Source organism: Passer montanus, unplaced genomic scaffold, assembly GCF_014805655.1.
Source record: "Passer montanus isolate IOZ18808 unplaced genomic scaffold, ASM1480565v1 scaffold1, whole genome shotgun sequence".
NCBI lineage: Eukaryota > Metazoa > Chordata > Aves > Passeriformes > Passeridae > Passer > Passer montanus.
Genome location: NW_024356504.1, coordinates 7,344,200 through 7,367,586, shown reverse-complemented (window position 1 = coordinate 7,367,586; position 23,387 = coordinate 7,344,200). Strand labels below are relative to the sequence as shown.

At 36.5% G+C, this 23,387-nt stretch overlaps 1 protein-coding gene across 6 annotated transcripts in view; it reads right to left on the bottom strand.

The window, feature by feature from the left end:
• Positions 1-773: 773 nt before the first annotated feature.
• ATF2 (activating transcription factor 2) overlaps positions 774-23,387 on the bottom strand; it is a 48,153-nt gene continuing 25,539 nt past the window's right edge. For 5 of the 6 annotated variants that reach the window (XM_039705958.1, XM_039706234.1, XM_039706149.1 and 2 more), the window contains 4 exons: positions 16,074-16,223; positions 14,049-14,255; positions 8,539-8,644; positions 774-3,435 (listed from right to left, as the gene is read on the bottom strand). In XM_039705958.1, the coding sequence (XP_039561892.1) occupies positions 3,209-3,435; positions 8,539-8,644; positions 14,049-14,255; positions 16,074-16,223 (690 nt within the window). In that variant the 3' untranslated portion in view covers positions 774-3,208. Of the gene's footprint in view, positions 3,436-8,530; positions 8,645-14,048; positions 14,256-16,073; positions 16,224-23,387 lie in introns of those variants that run through there. The other variant, XM_039706310.1, reaches the window with a different exon arrangement.

Sequence of the window (23,387 nt, the reverse complement as noted above, 5' to 3'; positions counted from 1 at the left end):
ACTCCAAGTACCCCTGTTATACAGCCTTTTGTTCCCTTGGAGTCACCAGCACAACTCACAGCCAGAAGAAGAATGTAACAATGCAAGAGAGGCCTTACACATTTTTCTTATATTGGGTTTCTTATATGGGTTAAAAGTTGTGTGCACCTTCACTTCATTTGGTCCATCATGGAACAAATGCAGACACACAGCAACTTTACTCTTTTGTTTCCTCCAAAGCCTCTGCACTGGGGCTCTGGCACAAGCTTTTCAAATGATAACAGAATGTGCCATTCCACACATGTTTCCAACATCCATAAATAAGCCCAAACCATTTTTACTATTCTAAACATCAGGTGTGAGGGCATGATTTTTTCTGAACCCTTGACAACACAACTGTGAGCCATTTATTTGATTACAGCTGTTATTTCTGGCTTCATGTATATTGAAATAAGATTAAAATAACTGGAAGTTAAGTGGAAATTCTGATTACACACAGTGCTTTTGCTGTGGAACTCAGGGCACCCAGGAATGGCTGAGCAACATCTGGGATCACCAAGCTATGTTTATGAACTCATTTATCTGCGGATTACCTTGGGCTCCTGGAACTAATGATACAATGCTTGTTCCTCAGCAGCTGCTGGAGCTCAGCTGCAGAGCAATGGTATTTACCTTATTTTCTCAGGAAACATACGTGTTCTCATTTACATAACATTACTTTGACATTACAGTAATGACTTCCAGAAAAAAGGCTAATAATTGGAAAGATGAAGAAAGAAGTCTGAAGACAGTGCGGCCTTTTAGAACAATTATAATTTCATTAAAATAGGAACATAACTTAAAGATAGATTTTATTCTCTTTGATGATTTACTCATGCAAACTGCACATAAAAGAAAACAGTACAGTTTGTGAAACATGTCAAATGTAAAGACCCAAAATGCTAAGTACAGAAGTAGTGTGACAACGTCTCAAAACGGAATCCATGGTAGTACGGCTAATACCTTTTCTCTATTTGCTGAACACAGATTTTAATGGTTCTTTTTCCAGCCTCATTGTTAAATTCATTAACTGTTTACACATCTCCTATACACTTATGTAGACTTATTTTACAAGCGCAACAGTTTTGTTATAAAAAAACTCCACTTATATGATTTAAAAGCCTTTGTGTTTAGGAGGGCAAATTATAGTATGATCAATGAGGCCGCATCTAGTCCACCAAAACTACAATGAAAAGTGACTGTAGAGCTTTCTTGCAGAATTCACATTTTGTGCCTTTGCAATTCATTTCTTTCTCGCAAGAGGTCCATTGTATTTAACCATCCTGGAAACGTTCAATAACTGTTACAGCTTTTTATCTTGAAATTGGGAAAGTAAGACTTTTAAACACATGAGGTTATCAACACAACTTTCTTAGTTTTAAAATACAAAATATTTAAATTCCCTAATATTTTCATGCTTAAAGCCCTGCAATGATACATATATGACTTAGATACTTTTTTGTCCAGTTTTCATTACAGTATGGTTGTATATATATTGCAGAAATTATATTTTCCCGTGAATCAATTACATTTTTAGATTTAAAACTGAACCAAATAGAAATCTGATGGCACTGACACTTAAAAAACGCATGGCATAGTGTGGAGAAGGAAGAGCAAATGAACTACACAACCCATTATAAATGCATTAAATCTTTGTTATATACATAATGGAATCCTGCTTTACTGCCAGTTGCTACTATGCATTTGTTTTTGCTATTATACAAAGTTTTCCGACCTGAAAGCACACATCTACTTTTTTTAAAACAACTTAATCTATTGTAAAATATTGTACTGTATTTTGAACATGAGTACAGAATCAAAATAGATAATGGCACATTTAAAAAACTCAGTATCCTACAGATGATTGGATAATGAGAAAAAGTGTACCTACAATCATCTCATCAGAAACAAACTACATCATGGAATGTTAGTTATCCAAGTTCGCACAGTAAATAACATTTTAAAACTGCAATCACCTATCAGCCAGCATCACATTGAAGGCATCTTTAAACATTCAAGCAAAAGACTGCTGGCATTAACTACTGAACCATTCTCACACACACACCACACACACCACATTATAATTACATTGTTTCCAAGATACGGTAGATACTGATTTTTTTTTTTTCCACAAGAAAGGTATCAAAATTTTTGCTACTAAAAGATGACAGTGCTTACACAAGAATTAAGTACAAGTTAGCTTGCAAATACAAGACAATGACAAAAAAAAGTCGAGTTGTCTGAAGAAGGATTTTAGGCTTTTCTGGCATCCAAAACCATGAGTAAACTCCTTAGTCTGCGACTCAAAAATCCACAAAATATCAACCTACTTTGGAATAACAAGTATTCCATATTTGATAACCCTGTATTTTACAATATGCTTACTGGTTTCAGCCTAGCAACAAGGGGTGGTTATAGATATCTATTCTGACTGGAGAATTAAAGCTCTCCTCCCACCAGAATCAAGTGTTGGAGTGGGAAAAAAACCCCCACGTGACATCAATTAAAAAAAAAAAAAATCAAATCTATTTAGTAATGATCCTCATCTAGGATTGGTATGTGCATAAGTACTGTATCTCATATACTGTACTGGCCCTATTAAACAAATTAAAGACCCCAACAGTTAAAAGCCAACCAAAATGCTATACATAAAAAACCCAAATGATTTTCTTCCAATGTTCTTCCTCTCATAATGTGCAAAACAACAAAAAGGCAAAAAGACTAAAAGCAAATTTACTGTTACTGTCTTTCTCTTGCCTAGTGCTTTATGACCTTGCTAACTTTACAAAGTCAATAGGGACTATGCAGAACTTTGGTATAAAAATGTCACATAATATTCCTATCACAGTCTTGGGGATGACCTTCAGTAATTCACCCCAATGTTTGTTAAAATAATACCAAATTAAAAATGAAATAAACCACATTGTACTGTACACACACTTTACACATTAAGCACAAAAAAATAACTAGTAAAACTAATACTTAAAAAAAAAAGTCTTTTGCAAAGAGACTAGAACTGGTGTTCTGTCTTATTTCCACCTGCCAATCGTTAAAGCCAAATTTAAGTTGGATTTTTAAAAATTAATAATTTTAAGCTACAATTTCTCCTAGATGGAGATTGGTCTGTTGTTGGTTTCCCTTTAAAGTCACAGATGTGTATCTAAGGAACTGATGCAACGCAAGTTTTTAATCAACTTCCCGACGGCTGGGCCTGGGAGGGAGGCGCCAGGACGATCTGGGACAGCACGGGCTCCGTGCTCTGGTCCGCCATCTGCGTGAGCACCGAGGTGGCCACGGCCTCCGCCTTGGACGTGGAGCTCACGCCGTTGGAAGTGCTGACGGAGCTGTGCTGGATCGCTTCCGTGTGCGGGCTGCTGGGCACCGAGATGTCCTCCGAGCTGTCGTCTTTATCTGCAGCTGAACAACAACAACTCATGTATTCTGTCCTGGAACTCATACTGCCTCCTCCCAGTAACAGCAATCGCCCCCTAAATAACTAACGCTCGTGCTGTAATGCAGCACAAATTGCAAAACAAGCTTATTTCCACTTTTTAAAAGGAAATACTACTTTGTAAGCAGAAAAACCAGACTGCAGTATGGACTATTCAGGAAACCAGAGTATTTTCACATCTTCAAAGCCATGATTAAAATTTCCTGCCTAGTAAATCAGGCAGTGGGTGCTATGCCTAATTCTAAAGATGCATGTTCACATCAGTAAGCATTATTCACAGACTACAAAATGCTATTTGTGGTGTCTGCTTAGTAATCAAACAAGAATAATTCTACATTCAGTTATAAATATTTGCAATCATGACTAAAACATCTGCAAAAGTATCACTTACACCACTATATTTACTGGACAATGCTTACAAGCTTTCAGCCCCTGTTCTTTTAACAGAAAGAAGGTCCATAACTTTACAAACACCTCTCGATAGGCTTGTAAACTGTTAAAACTGGTTTAAAAAATATTTCTGGAGTATTTCAGGTGTTCTCCACATAACCAAAATGAATTAGCCACACAATTATACTATTTTTTCCCATGCCAGAGGGTAAGCAGGTTAAAAAAAAAATCACTGTGCAAAACTAGAATTTCCAAAATTATGATTTAAAATGTCCCTCTTGCACAGACATTCTAGTGATGCTAAAATCATCCTTTTTTCCAGAGCTGCAGAAGTTAGCCAAGGTATTATGCAAACACTGCCAAACTAAAAGATGAGTTCAAAATTAAAAAACCAAGATCAAAAAATTATCCTACTGTTTTTCACTCAAAAACAGAAATACTAATGCTGAATTTCATTACAACTTTTTTGTACCATTTTGTGCTACTTAATGTTTGCAAGTCCTTTTCACACCAGTTTTATAAACAGAACAAAACCAGTACCCAGGTGGAATACTGGAAGTCCCTTTCAAACTACTACTGACTGCTGTGATACAAACATAGCCAGAAGCAGGCATGAACTATTGCTTGGGACAAAGCAATGGAAGAAAGCTTGATCTTCTCCAGTCTTATCTTTGCAATCCCTTTCCGATTTGCTCGAGACTGGCCTGCAAGTTCAGAAGTGTCTCAGAGAAGCAATGGGAAAGGATGGCACCAACATGGGGAGACAAGCAATGCTGTGGTATCACAGAAAGCCAGGATAACAGCAGCAACTAAAAGGAACATTAAGTGTCAAAAACCAATAAGGAAATGAAGTTTATGTTTTACTGAGGTTTATATGACATGCTAGCTCTGGGTAAGAAAATTTACTAACTTAGCAAGTCAAGACCCCAATATAAAGATCTTTGAGCAGCCCTATGCATACTAAGAACAAACTCCTCTTCAAAGCTTGAGAGCAACTGTTCTGTTATCGACTGCTTCTAGAAAAGAATGGTAAAGTCAAAAAGGATGGGTAAGCAAGGAAACTGCTAAATTTTTTTCTAAAAAATACTGCCTACAGGAGCAAGGTGGCAATCTCTCCTACAACTCCACTAAAAGAGCATGGACATAATAGCTTAGAAGTTTGAATGCTCTTATTCACAAGGCCAACTGTTTTACAGATCCTGCACTTTTTAAAAGCAGACCATTCAAACATTAAAGGAGATACTGGTGACACTGAACTAGATCTGCTGACAAGTACTGCATATCCAAAGGTTTCATAATAACTGTATACAGCAAGAAAATTAAGGTAGTTCCAAAAGGCATTTGTGACCCTTAGGAGAGTTTGCCCATTCAAGAACAGAAAGAATATGAACAAGTGTCAATTCAGTTAGAAGTACTCAGCAGGATATAATCCTTACCATACCTCTCTATCAAGACCTACAAGATCTCATGTAAAAATAAGCAAGAAGGAACACATGCAAACTTTGTTAAAAATAGAAATTCTAGTGCCACTTCCTGAAAAATATTCCATTACTAATTATGAGAGTAGCATATTTTTTTCTCAGACAGAATGAAATGGCAGCAAGGGGGATGACATGTATCAAATACAGTCTCCCTGCTGTAACACCTGCTCCTCCTCTTCAGAACTGCTGTTATTCTCCTATGAATCTCAATCTTCCTATCAGCTTCTTTTGCTGATTCCCAATGTCTGTGTTGTCCAAAACCTCCTCATTCTCAATAAAAATGGTTAGTTTTAAATGCTATGAGACAAAGAAGAAGTTGAAGTACATCACTGTCTTTCAGCCAGAGAAGGAAGGTCTTCCGCTGTTCTGTCTTCCTTAACATATATTTCTGAACTGAAAAGAAATGTCTGTAATAATATCACAGCGGTAGAGAACATAAGAAAGGCCTGGTTTTCTGACTTTGATGGGCTCTGGAAGATCCTACAAACAGTTATGAGTACAGAGATGACCACCAATGCACAATTCATATCACAGAGCAGATAAACAAACATGCTGTGCTGAAGACACAAATATATACAAGTCAGGTGTTTCCAGATGCCAGAGGGCAGAGAGGGGGAGCTTACAGCAAACAGGTGATTATATAACACATAGAGCTAACACTAATTTATGTTAATAAACTGGACTGGAAGCATAAATCCTTGTAAAAACTACAAACCAATACTTAGAAATGAGAAAGAATAGCTTCTCCAGCTTTGCCTCAAATCAAGGAAAACAGTCCAAATTAGAGCACTTTCCCAATCCATAGCTGAAGATGTAGTCAGAACCAAAAGCATCGTTGTCTGGAAAATAAAATTTTAAGCTGGCTGACTCAAAGTAAAATATCCATTTTTCTGGTTTCTCTGTCCTGATGACATCCTATTTTGAAGTGGGCACAAGACTCAAAAATAAGGAAAATGTGATCTAAAACAATTTCAGAAGAAAGGGCTGCATGCAGTGTCATGCTTTTCACTTGACCTGAGAAAAAAAGGTGTCTGGGAAATAGAAAAGATCTTAAAAGATACATAAAAGTGAAGGCCAAGTAATAGATTATTTGCTCCTATTTAAGGGCATAATACATGAAAAGCCATCAAATTGTGGACCTGGCTGTTAAAAAGTGGTCTATGCAGTGCACAATAGTCAGCATTGCAGGAGCTCTTTAAGCTGGGGTCTTCAATTTCTTCCAGAGACAAGACTGTTAAACCACTCACTACATTTCTGAAGCAACTGATTATTTGATGAATGCAGTATGTTTATTTAAATACACTTTATAGGAACACCATTTTCATAAACATATTGACTGAAACAATTTTTTTTCTCTCATAAACTCTACTGTGGATATGTCACTTAGCCAACATACTTTCCTAAAAATATTCATGCAGAGATAATGTGACAAAATCCTTTAAGAGGGAAGGCATTACAACTATCACTCATGTTAAGCTTTTACTTTCAACAGACTTTTCAAGAAACTGAGCTATGCTTCCAATTTCCTTGTGTAATACTATTTTCCTCTAAAATGTAGGGGTTTGCCACTGATTAGTATTTTAGTTCTGATTCATTTTGTATTCTTTACTGAATCAGAAGCATAGTCCTTTACTGAGGGCTGAAAACAAGCACTACTAGACAGGCCATTCACTAGTCCTTCAACAAAGAAATCCCTGGCATGGAATCACTTTGACAGTTTATGACTTACGATGAAATATTTTACATCCCAATTCAGGAACATGAATCCTCAAAACATCAACATTTAAGAAACCTATGGTTTGTTTTTTGTGTGGGTTTTTTTGGTTAAAAACCTTGCATGCATAATGCTATCCCCCTAGTAGCTTCTGTATGAAATTATGTTGTTCTGTCAGATGGGAGCCATAATGGCCTCATCCCTGCAGCAATCATTGTTAATATAAATCCCAAACGTATTTCTATACTGTTCCAATTTACTCCAAGATGCTATTTTCTGTCTTGTCAAAATGACTGGAGATCAAAGGACCAAGATTTATAAGCTCAAAACTGACAAAATCAGTATTCTAAATATATATGGCAATACAGAGTTGCTAAATCTCCTGAATCTTTTAAATTAAAAAATATTGCCCATTCTGATGAAATTGCTTACAATGACTACAAGTAAAGATGGTGGCTATTAAGTTTTATCGCAAGCACCTGAGGATCTGTTTGCATGCAGTACAAAATGTTCCTTTATTCTCCTGAATTACTGACACTGGCAAATTAAAATGAAGTGGCTACATATGGCAGAAACAATCTTCACATTTACAAATATCTTGAAATATCACTAAATCATAAAAACGAAAGCTGTGGGTTATATATTATGAATGTTGCCTAATGCATTCCCAGCTCTGTTATTTGTAACAAATTTGTGTACAATGGACAAAATTGGCCATTTATTCTACAGCAGCAGCAGCTGGTTCTGGCACCGTGTATCACAGCCAAAAAGGAAGCTACAAGTCAGGAAAGCATAATTAACCTTTAAAATGCTGGAAGGATGAAAAAAAATAGAACAACTTAAAATAAAAATATCGATTAGAAAATATTGGTATTAACAGTGTCAGTATTCCCCTCAATTCTACAACTGTCTCTAAAAATACCCTCTCTATAGAAAAGCAGTCATTTAATGTGGATATCCAAACAATCTAGAAGACATTGTACAGTAGGAGCCATGAACCTGCATCTGATTATTTTAATGGCTCGACTGATCCTGGATGTTATGGTAAATGAGGACAGCTGTTATAGTACCTCTACTGAAATCTCATTACAATGAAGGAAAAATACCCACAAGGACCTTTCACTGTATTAGGCTATGATAAAGTATAAAAAATGGTTTATCATGTGCTCTTAATACTTTAATTATATTTTCTAAAGCAGGTGTAGTAACTGATAGTCCTTAAATGCTAATTATCATATGCATTCATTAAACCAACACAAACCTTTCAATGTTATGCAACAATTCAATTCTGACTTAAACATATATATTTAAATACCACATAATATTTCCTGTCTTCCAATAACTTCAAGATTATAAAAAGAAGATCTTTAATGTAATATATGTAATATTAGAACTGCACTTCTCAATTTTAATGCTCATTCAGTTCATTTTGGCAGTATTTCATTGATGCAGCCTCAGGCTATAGGTAATGGAACATTACTCACTATGATAGCCAGATTTCTTCTGCATGGCAGTTACAGGGCAATCTTTATGAGCCAGAAGAAGCTGTTTCAGCTGTGCCACTTCATTTCTCAGCAGGGTGACTTCATTCTAAAGGAGAAGAAAGTTATGTACTTTACCAGGCTCAAACTACATGTTTTGAAGGTAAGCATTAAGTTTTACAGGATTTTCAGTTGTTCATTTAGGGGTAGCTGAAATACAAGCAGTTTCAATTTGGTATATATTGCAAATATGTATATATTTACTTTCTCTTAGAAAATGCAAATATTAGCTAGCTTTGCCTTGCTTTGTTACATTTACTGGGAAATGCTTGCGTTTTTAAAAAATATAACATACATTTTTCAGTTTGCAGATGTAGAGTCTACATATAGTCTCATTCACATGATCCAGCTACTGTGAGACTCTTCTAGAAGGTTTTGTGATGAATTCTAATCAGAGTAAACCTACATTTAGCTCCACATATTTCAACAAATGTCACAGCTAACATAAAAAAAAAAGGAAAAATAGAAAACAAAATCCAAAAAGCCAATGCAGAATAATTTTTTTAGTGACTCTATTTATACCTGGACTTCAAAAAAGAAAATCTCATATAGTGGAAAATAATTTAGCAAATATTGGTTGATGTCCAGACTGATTTTTATTTTGGCAGCCATACATAAACATGGTCTCTGAAGGAATCATTGATAATAATGACAAAATCCGGAGATGTCAGCTTGTGTCGCTAAAGCACAGTGCAATCTGAGACAGCACCTGCACAATCCAGGGCCTCGATTCATTTCCACACTCTGCCTTTCCACTGTTGGGTGACCTTGAGCAAGGTCATTTCACTGCTTTGTGCTTCAAGTTGCCCATTTGTAAAGTGGAGAGCTGCAATACTTACCTTCCCTGGAAAGCAGCTTGGTGACCAGAGATGAGGAGTGCTACGTAACTGCATTGCATGTGACAAACCAAATTAAGAATGCTATGGCATTTTGATAGACCCATTTTTACTTTGTAGAGTAGAAAAATATTTATGAATCAAATTATCTGTAATGCTTTGTGATCCCTGTATCTGGACACAATATGTGTTTTTCATGGGTTATTTTATTTTGAATATAAATCTTTTCTATTAACACTTGAAGTTACCTCAAGTACAAGAACCTTTGCATATTATTGTAATATACCACACATGTGACATAATTATTTAGTAATGCTTATGTTTCTGCATTTAGAAGTAAAAGGAAAAAAAAACCAACAGAGGAAAACTAGATTGCATCTGAAATTATCTGCAAAATAAATGACAAGAAAATCAACCTATTTACTTGCAAGCAAGAAATAAGGCAATGCAGCCAGAGATGAGATGAATTACAAGTTAAAGGATTCCAGAAGAAAACAATTCTTCCAGAACAGAACTTATTAGGTTTAATTACACTAAGTAACTAAAATATCAGACTCTTCAAAGAAAAGCCCCTCTTTTGTGTTCTCTCTCTCTCCATTCAGAAGACAACAAATGTCAAGCCTTTATACCTGCAAAATCCTCTTAAGGTCTCCTTTTCTCTTCAATCCTTTTATGTTTAGAATAGCCTTTAGAAACTTTTTATTAAAACCAAAAGCTGGAAGATGCCCAAAAATCTGACTTCACAGACATTTGTAATGAAAGAAAAATGTGACTACAATCAATAAGGTTTGCAATGATAGAAACCCAACCAAAAGCCCCACAAATTCTCTACCAGGTGGCACTAGATGTCCTGAAACCTTAGGCTGTCAAGAAAAGCACAGGACTACTGCCTCCAGCTCTGTCTGCCCTTATAGTTCACCATGTTATTTACTGAGGAGCCACAAATCTTGATACCATGCAGGCAGCTGCACACAACTGACATCGTTTGGGTAGAAAAAAACACATTGATGTAGCTTTGAGGCACCTGATAACCTACAGAAGCAACAGTGTCCAAGACTATGAAATATAGTTCAGTTAGTTCAAAGAAACTCTGGCAACCAGGAAAAGGTTTGCAGAAATTTTCTATTTTGTCTCCCATATTTTAAGGAAGAATTTTATATACAACAGCACATGTAAGTATGAAGTTGCTGTTCATCTGTGGAAGTAAAATTACATGTTTATGAAAAATTTTTATACTACAGTTTATAGATCAATGTCAGTTGTATTAAAAATATTAAGACTGCTGCCAGCATAAATACAAAAAGCAAATACATTATGTTACATTAAAGCAAACTTGAAAAACATGGATCAGCATTCCTATATAAAAGAGATGGGGTTGTTTCTAGAACAATGGTAGCTGTATATTCCATAACAACAACACTGGTGCCAACAGTAGCACATACAATGCACACACCACTCGTGACACTAGAACAGAGTTCTGTCTGCTAGACACATGGATGGGGAATGTCACAGAAAGGCAATCTATGGCTGCCCTTTACATATTACCAGTAAGAACCACTTCTAACTGATAAAGGGGGTTGATTAGAACCCATTCTTATACATATTGCAGTTAATTATCTTGCTTGTGACAACAGCAAGTCCTTCCACCTCATTCAAAACACATGAATGTGTGGTGGTCATTTCATGTGTGGTTAACATGTTGAAAACAGTCTACCAAGAAACACATGAAATAAACACTTTTAACAGGTGGCACGAACAAAGATTATTTCTGATTTTCACACTGGAAAGGTGCTCCTCATTAGTGAGATAGAACCAAGTGCAGGCATCAACAATCCTTTAAAGAAGTATGTAATGTAGTTCACATGCTGTTGAGAATTTCTATGTCCCTGCATTTCAAAGAGTGCTAGCATGAGAAAGCACATTTCCAGAGGAAAGCATATTGACTTGTACCTGCACTCCATCCTTCCAAAGATGCCTTCCCTTCTGCACTCTTATGAAGGGAGGACACAGTGTATGACACATTCTTCTGTACCTGCCTCTTCCTCCCTGCATCCAAAATGCAGATGTAACAGTGGGACCATGGGACCACATTAGGCCTTACTCAGCATGGTGTGAGACAAGACTTGTGATATGTTATTACTCAAAGTATCATCAGAGGCAGGTAAATGTGACTTTTGGGGATAAGGGACTGTCTGTGGCTCAGTTAAACAGCATTCTTCCTGTTTCCTTTTTGGGCAACTTCCTCTATGGGAAAGGATCTTTACTTATGGGCATACTTTCATAATTTAGCCTTCCTAAACAGTTTCTGCAGCATAAGTACAAACCATCACTCAACTGCTGCTCACTGAAAACCCACTGGGACCTCAGGAGGAAGACAGGCCATTCTTCTAAAGCTTCATCCTCTAAGATTATTAAAGCAAGAGGGACCAAATACAGAACATATAATGCACTTTGGCATCTGATCCTGCAATGTGGCTCAGCAGCCACTGTGATCATTGTCAATACCTTCTTATACCCTGCAGGATTGTGCAAGGCACAGAGGCCACACAAGGTGGGGAATAAGATTTAAGATCAATAAACAAGTCAACAATTAATAGAAAACACAGTTCTCAAGAATCAAAACAGTAAATAACCTTCAAAATATTGGAAGCGTGAAAAAATTTACACAGCAGAGCCTATAATAAAGACAGCCTACCTAACCTATATATGTTACTGGTGATGTAATAGATGGAAATTTTCCCCTAAACAAATATTTGAAAAATACTGCTTCAAAATGAAATTCTTCAAACAGAAGAAGCAGGCCTTTCACTATGAACCTGCTCTTGGTAACTTCAGCTGAGCAGGCCACTTACACACTGAACTGAGTATGAACTACTAACCCAAACACAGTCTATAAACCTGCATTAAGGCAAAACTCCAAACTTACTAAATTTTCTATTAAATATCAAGTAAGTAGTCATGGGTCATTACTGCCCACTCTGCTGATCAGCTGTGTTAGCCTGTCAAGTTATTATTATGGAAATATAGGATTAATTAATGTTTTCACATAAAGCACAGTGTAATTATTTCTCCGATATCAAATTTTCTTTTCAAGTTTTTCTGTTCTTTACAGTTAACAGTTTTACTTTTGGTAAACTGTAAGAAAATCTTTCTTGAATTCACTATTACTGAATTAACACTTTGAAACATTTTGTTTATGGCACTTATGTGATTTTTTTTGTTTTAAAACTTGGTATATATATGTGAAAGGCAGTTCACATCACAGCAAACATTACTTTCACTTAATAGTGAATTATGGCCAATTTTTAAAATTCTCCTTCACTCCTTTATTGATTATTTAAGCTACAATGCTACATATAATTATGTAATTAATGGAGTTAATTGAGGACTGTGCATTAAGTGAGTATATCTAAAGACTGTGAACAGGTGTGAGAAGAATATATATTTGCAAGAAATTTAACTAATGCTTGTGCAGAGCGTCATGATTCTTGGAACACAGGAAACCATTTCATGGTGTGTGCTTAGGTAGGAATCTTACATTTCAGGGTCTGGGATGCTGAGTATTTTTAAAGACATGAACATGAAGATGACTGATACACTGTAACTTTGATTACACGATAAAAAACAACCTCAACATGCCCTACTTTCCTGTTAATCAAATTGTGATGCTTTCTACACCAAACAGCAGGAGAGGTGAGTTTTCACAGGAAGATGATCTGTGAATCTGACTCAGTGAACAGCTCTGATAAAGAAAAATAAGTGACACTTAAACATATCAAAATAAGTCTCACTGCATTTTCTAAATGAATGCTTCATAGTTTTTCCTTTCAGCAACTTTCAAAATGAAGATTTTAGACTTTTTATTTTGAAAACAATAATTTCTGCCAATTTTTTACGTGCTGCTGGAAAACATTAGGAAAGTATGCTTTAACATTTAATAGTAGTTTAAACAATAGGGTCATGGATTGTTCTGTGGGGGAAAAGTACATTCACATGATGACTTTATGAGATCAGAGGAGTGGAAAAGTGACCTGCAACATACACTGGCCCTACCCTCTTATAGTGCACTTCATCTCTATAGGATTTAGGAGCTGCTGGCAAAAATTTGCAAGGCCACTGCCGTACCCATTCTGTGGGCAAAAGAGGCCCTCGGTACCCACTGATGTCAACCTGGCACCTTTCACAAGCATTATGTTCACTTTAAAGGAAAAAAAAGGTGAAGTTAAAAAGAACCAAAGGAAATAAGCCCTAAACTTAATAAATACAAACTAAGAGCAAGATGTGTTCATGGTAACACTATTACTTTGCTCAAAAGTGTTTATTCCAACATATCTCGTCATCTTAGTTTAGTATCAAAACCTGAAAGTTACTTCAAATGAAGCAAAGGATAGAAGGATATGATCCTTAAATTTACACATCTTGAAATATGGGTATGCTCTTCTCCTCTAATTTTACTGCTATACACAACTAGTTCTGAATTTGAAGCCTAAGTTGAGCCATGAAATATAAAACCATTTATATTTCAGATTTCATGCAAAGTTTTAAGTTTCACTGATCAAGGATCACTGTGTAAGAACAAAATAACTTACTAATTTTTCCTTGAAAGCAAAAGTATACCTGTAACTGGCCATTTAGTGAGCTCAGGTCCTCAGCTTTTTTCTCCAATGACTGCACCCAGACTTTCCGTTTCTGCCGGCACCTGGAGGCAGCAGCGCGGTTTCTCTCCAAGAACTTTCTCCTTTTCTCATCAGGGTCCTCATTGGCAGCTCTCCTTCGCCGACCGCCTGTATTTGGTGTTTGTGGCGTAGGCTGAGCTGGTGATGCCTGAAAACAGCCAGGACTTAACCTACAGCTCTGGTATGAACAGCCTGCACATCTTGAGAAAAGCATTCAGGGCATTTCTAAATACATTCAGGTGACACACTTTTTTTTTTTCAAAGCTGTGCCCATTTAACTCTGCAGTGATGTTTTTAGAACTTTTATCCATACTTACTCTCCTGATCATCTTACATGAACATATTGCATCCAAAATAGCTTTCAAGCTACATTTAGTAGGAAATGAATTTTCTATTTTTGACTCTTCCCACACACCTAGTCACAACTGAAAAATGACACAATTGCTTATGCCCCCTACACAGAAGCTGTTTGACAAATGCTGGCAGTGCTGAGACTCCCTGGTCCCTGGATCTCCAGATAACAATTTCCTACTCATTGATGTGTTCCCCACACCTGAGTAACAACTTCCCTTAATCTACCCACATTACATGATAGTATCAAAATACTTCAATATTTTAAAATATACATTATACTCATTTCACAGTTGTGTATATATCCTAGACAAAGATTTAATAAAATATAATAACAATATAACAGGTCTTAAAATCCTTTAAAGAGATAAGATAGACAGAACATAACTGTCCACATGACATTCACAGGTGCATCTCCACATTCAGTCTCACACAGCAAGAAAGTTTTATTTTTAAATTAAAAACCCCAAACATGTACCAGCTGGCATATCAATTTGGCATTAATTCTGAAGAACTAAGAATAAAAAACCCCTGGGAACTCAAATCAATGTTTTAAGAATGAAACACTTGCTATTTTTGATTAATACTAATTGTACAATAACGCTAAGACAACCAAACAGCAATTTTCATCCTGAAAATTTTGGTATGTGATATTTTGAAAATATATGGAGGAACAGCAGCTTTAGGAAGAGATCCTTTTAGGATGGGTCACCTTCTTCCCCTGTTCTGTTCCAAACAAATTTGTTTTGATATATTATTTGATTTCACTGGCCAGTGTAAGAATCTGAGGCTTTCATTGCAGATATAAGTCCTGCCAGTTCTAGGCCAGGTGTGTAGCTTTTATAAAATTAATATTACGCTATGAATTCTGAGAATAACTCTTTGAGATTTTTATAAGCAGTCTGAAAACACATTCCAGAAGGTTTTTAGAAATAGAACAGCTGTAATCCTCCAGGATTCACCAGGAAGTGTATGTTTCCTACAGCAGCATGCCCACTTCCTGTCTGACTCAGAGGTTCTGCCTTTTACTCCCCTGTTCTGATCTGTTGTCCCAAAAGGACAACAAATCGCACCTAAAACCAGAGCCCCCCTTCCAGAGCCTGAGATGAATGACACAGCTGAAACTCTTCTGTTTCATGAATTAATGACACAGCTGAAACTCTTCCCATGACAACCCAGAGAAGATCTTCAAGCAAATTAACATGAGCATGATACATGATGCAATAATTTCTAAGTGCATTTACAATATAAAATATAATAAACATAAAACAGATGCAACAGAAACACAGAATAAAAGCACTTGTTTTTTCAAATATATATTGACCAGCTGTAAAAATTTCAGCTGCCACAGACTCTCCTAACAATGAACTTCAGAAATCAGGACTTAGTTCTAAATTTGAGCAGTTGTTTTGAAATCATCATCTTGGATAATAGATAATAGATTTTAGAAGCATTTAAGAACATATAAGACCTGTAAACATTTTACTGCTACAGACTTATTGACTAAAAGAGGAGTCTGTTAACCTCAATTTTACAAACCAAGAGTATAGAAAAAACATATGTATTTGCAAAATAAAAGGAGGAGGTAGGAGGCACATGCCCACTCCTGTCATACCGGTGTTTCAGTTGTTGAAGTTGCAGGCTGTTGGAGTGACTGTGGTCGTGGTTCCTCTGACTGAGTCCTAACCAACCCACTTGCATGTCCCTTGGCAGTATCTCCATTTGTTACCTGAGGGTGCTGCTGGGTCAAGGCTGCTTTCAATCTCTGAAAGCAGAAAATAAAGAAGAAAAAGAAAAGAAATATTCTATCATGCTAGCTTGAATGATTAATCATTTATATAAGCAGTTACTTCCACTTTGGAAACAGGAACTCCAATTCTTAAACATGTGTTTCTTTTTACAGGCTTTCAACAGTGACCTATGCATACACCTAAAAACAGGGTGTAAGTTTCTGCAATCATGACAATAGCAATGAGGTTTATCTAAGATCCCAGAAAGGAAAGGATGGTAAACTGTACGGAGAAGTAAGCAGAAAGCCTCATCTGTAGTGAACTGTGCCCACAAACAGACGAATGTAAAGCCATAAACAGTTGCAGAAACTGGTAGTACCAGAAGAGTAACAATGACACATGAAGGAAACTAGGGAACAACTGGAACACAAGTGTCTTTCCACTTTAAAACTTCTGGTGCTCTCTATTTCTATTAATTTTTAAATAGCTTGTTATGCCTCCACTAATTCACGGTCTTTACAAACACTCACCTCTGTAATTCTTCTTATGATTAATTAGATAAAAGCCAATATCTTTACTGAAACAAACATCTTAATGATGTACAAAATAGTAAGAAGCTTCAGGTTACATGTAAATATTATTTACGTAGAAACATGCAAGATAACTACTAGAGCATGCGGCTTTGCAGTAAAAAACTGCTGAAAGGTTTGATGTTCTTCCTTTATTGCAAACAGCCACTATGAAGAACAGTAATGTGCAAGTTCAGCTGTATATAATACACCCAAGAGTTACTGACAACCTGATGGATGATTTTAGAGCATGTTACTGACTGTCTGTTGAAAAATACTTCACTCAACTTTTGGTGAAATCTATTAAAACTGTAAACATTCTATTTAAAACTATTTATTAATCTTAAATGACAAAGTGTCTAATTTCAGCAGATACAACTGCCTGTAATTCCAGATCCTTTCTTAAAATTCCATTAATACTGTACAATTTATCATTATTTTTTTTGTTTTACTGAAGAATTTACCTTACTAGAGAAACGGTGTTAGAAAATGTTTTTCTACTGAGTACCAGATTTTAAAGAATCCAATACAAGTTTAAGAGAAGATTAATGACTTAAACATGTAAATTTGTGGAAATTCTGGTATCTTGTGACATCACATTTTGAAATATGAACAAAGTGTCGCTCACATACTAAGATTAATAGAACATCTTAAGAATACTAGAGAGAGGCAGCATTTGGCCAGCTCAGAATAAACAGAAAACTTTGCACCTATTTATGTAGACATTATCTATAAACTGTAGCATCCAATGTCTTCCAACAATTAAGTCAGTGAAATACACTAACAGCTCTCTCCTAACTTCCACAGTGACAGACTTTCCTGGATCCTATGCTACAATTAAAACAAGAGATTGCAGATTTGCTCTGTCAAAACTGCAACATATTTTCAGGTCTGAAATACGGCAAGTTACCACCAACTACATGGATTTGGTAGCACATAACCAGCTCCAGCAGGTATCCTAACTGAGGACTACAAAGAGAACCAAGAAACTCCAACCCTCCTCTACTGGCCTTCTATTAAGGAATCCTTAGCCAACGACTTCTGTAGCAAGTCTGTTCTGTAGAGCAAGCTCTGGATTGAATTAGCAGCACATTACATCAGATAGGAACCATTCAACTGCATGTGAAAATTAGGAGTTAATCCCAACAGCTAAATGAGCTGTTCCTCACATCTTTTATCGTATCACCTTCATAAATTTTCCAGAATGAAGACACTTCAGAAAATTACACAAACCAAATTTACTGCAGTTTCCAGTGTTCAACTTTAACAACAAAAATTTGGGATAGCTGCAAGCATTCGGGCAGGATAACAAAAAATTTTAAGATAATATGTCCATAATTTTTAGTATTTGTATAGCACTCTGAAAGCCCTTAGATAGTTAACACTTTAATTAAACTCAAGAATTTACTTGTACCTTCCTAACTCTCCTTGGAAAAACAAGGTAACAAAAACATTTCAGTCCCTGTCTCCAGCAGGCCTAAGTGTTTTCTAAATGTCTAACTAAAATTAGTAAAACCAAACTCTGTGATCTACCTGCAACTGCAAAGTGGATGGTTGATAATTCCTCTTTCTCTTTAACTAATCCTGGTGTCTAAATTGTAAAACCTTCTACACTGGAGATAGGCAAGAACTCTCTGGATGCAAACTTGTGCCATCTGCTCTGGGATGGCCCTGCTGGAACAGGGGGTTGGACCAGATGACCACAGTGGTCCCTTCCAACCTGGCCCAAGCTGTAATTCTGTGAAGAGTGAGAGGAGTCCTCCCCAAGCAGAGGAAGGAGCAGCAGAGATGTCCGAGGAACTGACCACAGCCACTGTTCCCCTTTCCCCTGGGCTGCTGAGGGGCAGGAGGTAGAGAAGAGTTAGGCTCAGGAAGAAACAGGGGAAGGTGTTTTTAAGTTTTGGGTGTATTATCCTACTCAGATGTGATTAGTAATAAATGAAACTGATCTCCTCAAGATGAGTCTGTTTTGCCCATGATGGTAATTGAGTTTGCACTGGGATGTGCAAACAAAGTTGGACTTGACTTTACTTACTGTAATGCCAATTAAATTAATGCCATTTAAACATTATATCCTGTAAATTCACAAGTAAACAAACTCCTTTTGAGCATTACATTGTTAAATATAATGTACTATGAAAATAGGAATAGGAAATACTTGTATTTAATTTCATATTACAATGTTTGAAAGTTTAATTTAAAGTAGTTAGGATTATCCACAAATGCAGACACATTGTGAAAATCTGAGAAATAGTTACAGATTTTCACAAGAAGACTTCCAGCTCGTGTGCTTAATAAGTTTCATATTTTAAAAGGTGATGCTGGAGTAAAATACTATACAGGTGTTGTGCTTCTTATGAGTAGGGAGACAGTTATCCCAAATTCCATGAGAATCTCATTTTTAACAATCAAGAATACAGAAACACATATTAGAATACATGTATATAAGCATTTTTTGCGGGGAAACCTGATGACAACTGAGGCTTTTTTGATATTATTTGGTTATAGGTGAACTAACCAGATAGGTTAATAGCTTTTAAAATCTTGATTAGCAAGGTTTTATCATTCATGTATATCCTTGAAAACAAATCCTCACCACATCTGTCAAAATTTGGTAGGACTGGATCATTCCATCAAGAGCTCACAGAAACAAGATAATATACTCCAGAAACAATTTGTGAAAAACTCAGATCCATATTTCATATCTGCCACAAAAGCTCATCAGAGTAATAACCCTCCTTCTCCTGGGTGTTATCCTACCATCTGCTCCTCTATTACTTATCTTTATTTTGCAACTAATTAACAGCATAATCTTCTAAATTCAGCAAGTTAATTATCATTATTGTGGTCTTTGCAGCATCATCAGTCCTTATGAAGTCTTGTCTCTCCACCCCCAGAGAACATATGAAAATGAAGTAGGTTGTGAGAGGGTCTGTTTCTTTAGAGTAGGCTCATTAGGTGTTTGCTGATTAGCTCGGCATGCAGAGAGACAGGTCAGAAGAATTCTGCTGAACACAAGGTCCCATGCCGGGCTCCAGCAACTTAATGTTGGTTTCTGAACATTTGCCAAGCTGCCCTCTGTCACTTCTCAGTAGAAACCTCCTGCAAAGTCTACTGGTTGCCTACTGAGTGCAAGGTATTTTTCAGATTGTGACAAAAAGTTTTGCATGGGAAAGTGGAGATGGAGGGAAACATTCCATATTAAAGCAATTTTGGAATTCTTCAGAAACTTTTGCAATCCACACTGAAGAATCTGAATGCTAAGTTTGCACCCACAAGCTGCACACTCAAAAAGGATGCAACTCAAACAGCTGCAACTCAAGGCTCATGTTCCATACACAGAAAGCATACAATTACAGATCTTCTCATAAGAGCATCACAAGCAATTCTACAGTTATTTAAAATCATGCATCCTTAACTTCATGAAGAAGTTTTTGGGGGTTTTAAGTTTTTTGGGGTTTTTCTTAAGACAGTTATTGCATCTACTTCTAAGCATATTAAAGCAATTTTGGAATTCTTCAGAAACTTTTGCAATCCACACTGAAGAATCTGAATGCTAAGTTTGCACCCACAAGCTGCACACTCAAAAAGGATGCAACTCAAACAGCTGCAACTCAAGGCTCATGTTCCATACACAGAAAGCATACAATTACAGATCTTCTCATAAGAGCATCACAAGCAATTCTACAGTTATTTAAAATCATGCATCCTTAACTTCATGAAGAAGTTTTTTGGGGGTTTTAAGTTTTTTGGCGTTTTTCTTCAGACAGTTATTGCATCTACTTCTAATCCCCTCTAAAATACCATAAAACTGACATACATATGATTTTACTTAAGTATGCAAAAGTTAGTTGCTTTAGCACACTGACAAACATGGAATCATGTCAGAAAAACTGACAATTTATATTAAGTGCGCCACAGAAATCCGAAATTCATTTCTACTCCTACTGAATGTCATTCTTAGTATAAGATGTAAGAATATTTCCAAAATAGGAGCAGTAAAAGACAAGGCTGTGTCTGAATAAAATCTCTAGTAATTTTGTACTTCAGCTCTACAAGCAGTAGAGAAAAAGGATCCAAGAATGTTCAAAACTATAGTAACAGTGCCTTTCACAGCTGTGAATGGACCAGCTCTGTTCACTACAATAAATTCAATACTGAGGCAATAAAATTAAAATGCAATCTCATTTTATGCAATTCTTTCACAGCACTGAAACACATCAAGCACTGTATATGTTTCTGTGGTGAAAGAGACCCTAAGACTGTACTGAATGCACTCCTTCACTTAATGTCAACTGTTTCAGTTGAGAGCCTCTTGCAAGAATGCCACCAATCATAAGGATTTGGCTCACTGCACATACAATTTTAAAATTTTTGTCTGCCATTGCTTTTATGTATTCCTTTTTTTATGACTATTTTTTCCTCCCAGTTATTAGTCCTTGCAGGTGGTATACATTTTTCTATCTGCCATTTCACTCAGTGAACCTGTTCCCACATACAACTGCTCCTCTATGGAATTCATACAATCATTTAATGTCAAACAACTTGACCAGTAAGCAGAGAAAAGACCATTTCAGCAAAGAACTAACAGAGTTCGAGAGGTGACATCTCAGTAACTCACTTCACATCAATAACCAAAACTGCCATGCTGAAGGAGTCTGACACTTCAGACTGAAAACTTATTGAACACAGAAATAAATACACAGTTTTGATTATTATGCATTAGACCTGGACACCCCTAATAAAAAGTCCTTTCAAATGCTGTAAGAGAGGTAATTTGAAAAAGTAAAAAGTCTCCAAAAGCTGTCCCTTGTGGGAAACAAAATCTCAGCAAGTGCCTCAGTTCCTTTATCCTTAAAGGGTTGTACGACTTCTAGGACAGCTAAAGAAAAATTTTAACTATGCTATAGGAAGGCATCCAATGTTCACTACCAAAGGCCTCTCCTGACAGGTATTTTAAGTTTCAGATTTTGGAAATGAAAACATGAATTTGTTTACTAAAGTTGATTCACGAAAGTATAAAGAAATACATTTCTTCTTTGAACAATTTGGCAACTTGTAAGGAAACAAGGGGTATTCATCAAAATAAAAATGTGTTCTTCTCATGTTAATACAAACACAGAAATGAAGTTATCTAAATTCATATTTAAATTTCAGAGCATTAGGAAAGAAGCACTACAATCTCTAACTTGACTTTTATCTAACTACCTCTCGCGTTCACTTTTAAGAAGAAGTCTACATAACAGTAGCTTTTTGTAAGCAAGCAAGAGTGAAATGAATGATTGAATGAGGAATGTACTCAGAGCAACAAAGTTCTTTTCTTACTACAAACCTCTAAAACGCATTAGCTCCTTGAAATATGCAGAAATAGCCACTGCAAAGAAAGGCACAAAGCACAAAAGAAAGTGCCTGGTTTTTGCCAGGTATTTCATCTGAAACAAAGAGCTGTACCTTCTACACAGGACAGCTCCAGATGTGATAACAGTGCAACAATTTGGTGCTATTACACATTAAATTTACTACCATCAGTTTTTCAGGAATTTTACTCAACCTCTGAAGTTATTAGATTTGTGTCAACTTAGAATACCTTGAAATAGTATTGTGGTATGATAACAGAAAATGCAGAACACCATAATAGCAAGTACGGTCCTTCAATACAGGAGAGACTCAAACAACTACTGCCAACACCAGATATAAATAAACCACCTTAACTTTCCAAACTCTGCATCCCATACAGGACAATGCTTACTTAAATACCCAAGGAAGCCAGGGAAATTAGTCAGGAACCTATTCCTGCATGTTTTTTGTATTTGCCACATATTCTATTCTTACATTTTATAATGCAATACAAAATAATCCATGAGATTGCAAGGTCTGTCTATAAAGAACAACAAAAACTTTCCTCAATAGTAAGTAAGAAATAAAGCAACAGCCAAAAAAATTCCAAACATCTATACTCCTGGGAATGTTTGGAAAGGAACACCACAGCTTCACCCCTTCATCTGACTTTTTGTTCAAAATACACTAAGCATACTATGCTGACAGACTTCATAGGTTCATAAAATTGTTTAGGCTATAAAAGACCTTTAAGATCAAGTCTGACCAATAAGCCAGAACTGCCAAGTCCACCACTAAAACATGGCCCAAAGTGTCACATCTCCATGTCATTTAAACACCTCCAGGGATGGTGACTTCACCATTTCCCTGGGCAGCCTGTTTAGTACTTGACAACCCTTTCTGAAAAGAAATTTTTCCTAAATGTCCAATCTAAACCTTACCTGGTGCAATTTGAGGCTGTTTTCTCTCATTCTATCAGTTGCTGTTTAGAAGAGGCCGAGTCCCACCTGGCTGTTCTCTCCTTCCAGCTCGCTGTACAGAGCATGGACGTCCCCCTTGAGCTTCCTTTTCTCCTGTCTAAACAGCCCCAGCTCCCCCCAGTCACTCTTCAAAGGACTTTCTTCACCTGCTCCACTGCCCTTCTCTGGACATGCTCCAGCACCCCAATGTCTGTCTTGCAGTGAGGGGCCCAGAACTGACCACGGAACCTGAGGTGTGTCTTCACCACTGCCAAGTACAGGGGAACAATTCCTGCCCTGGTCCTGCTTGTCACACTGTTGCTGATTCTGATAC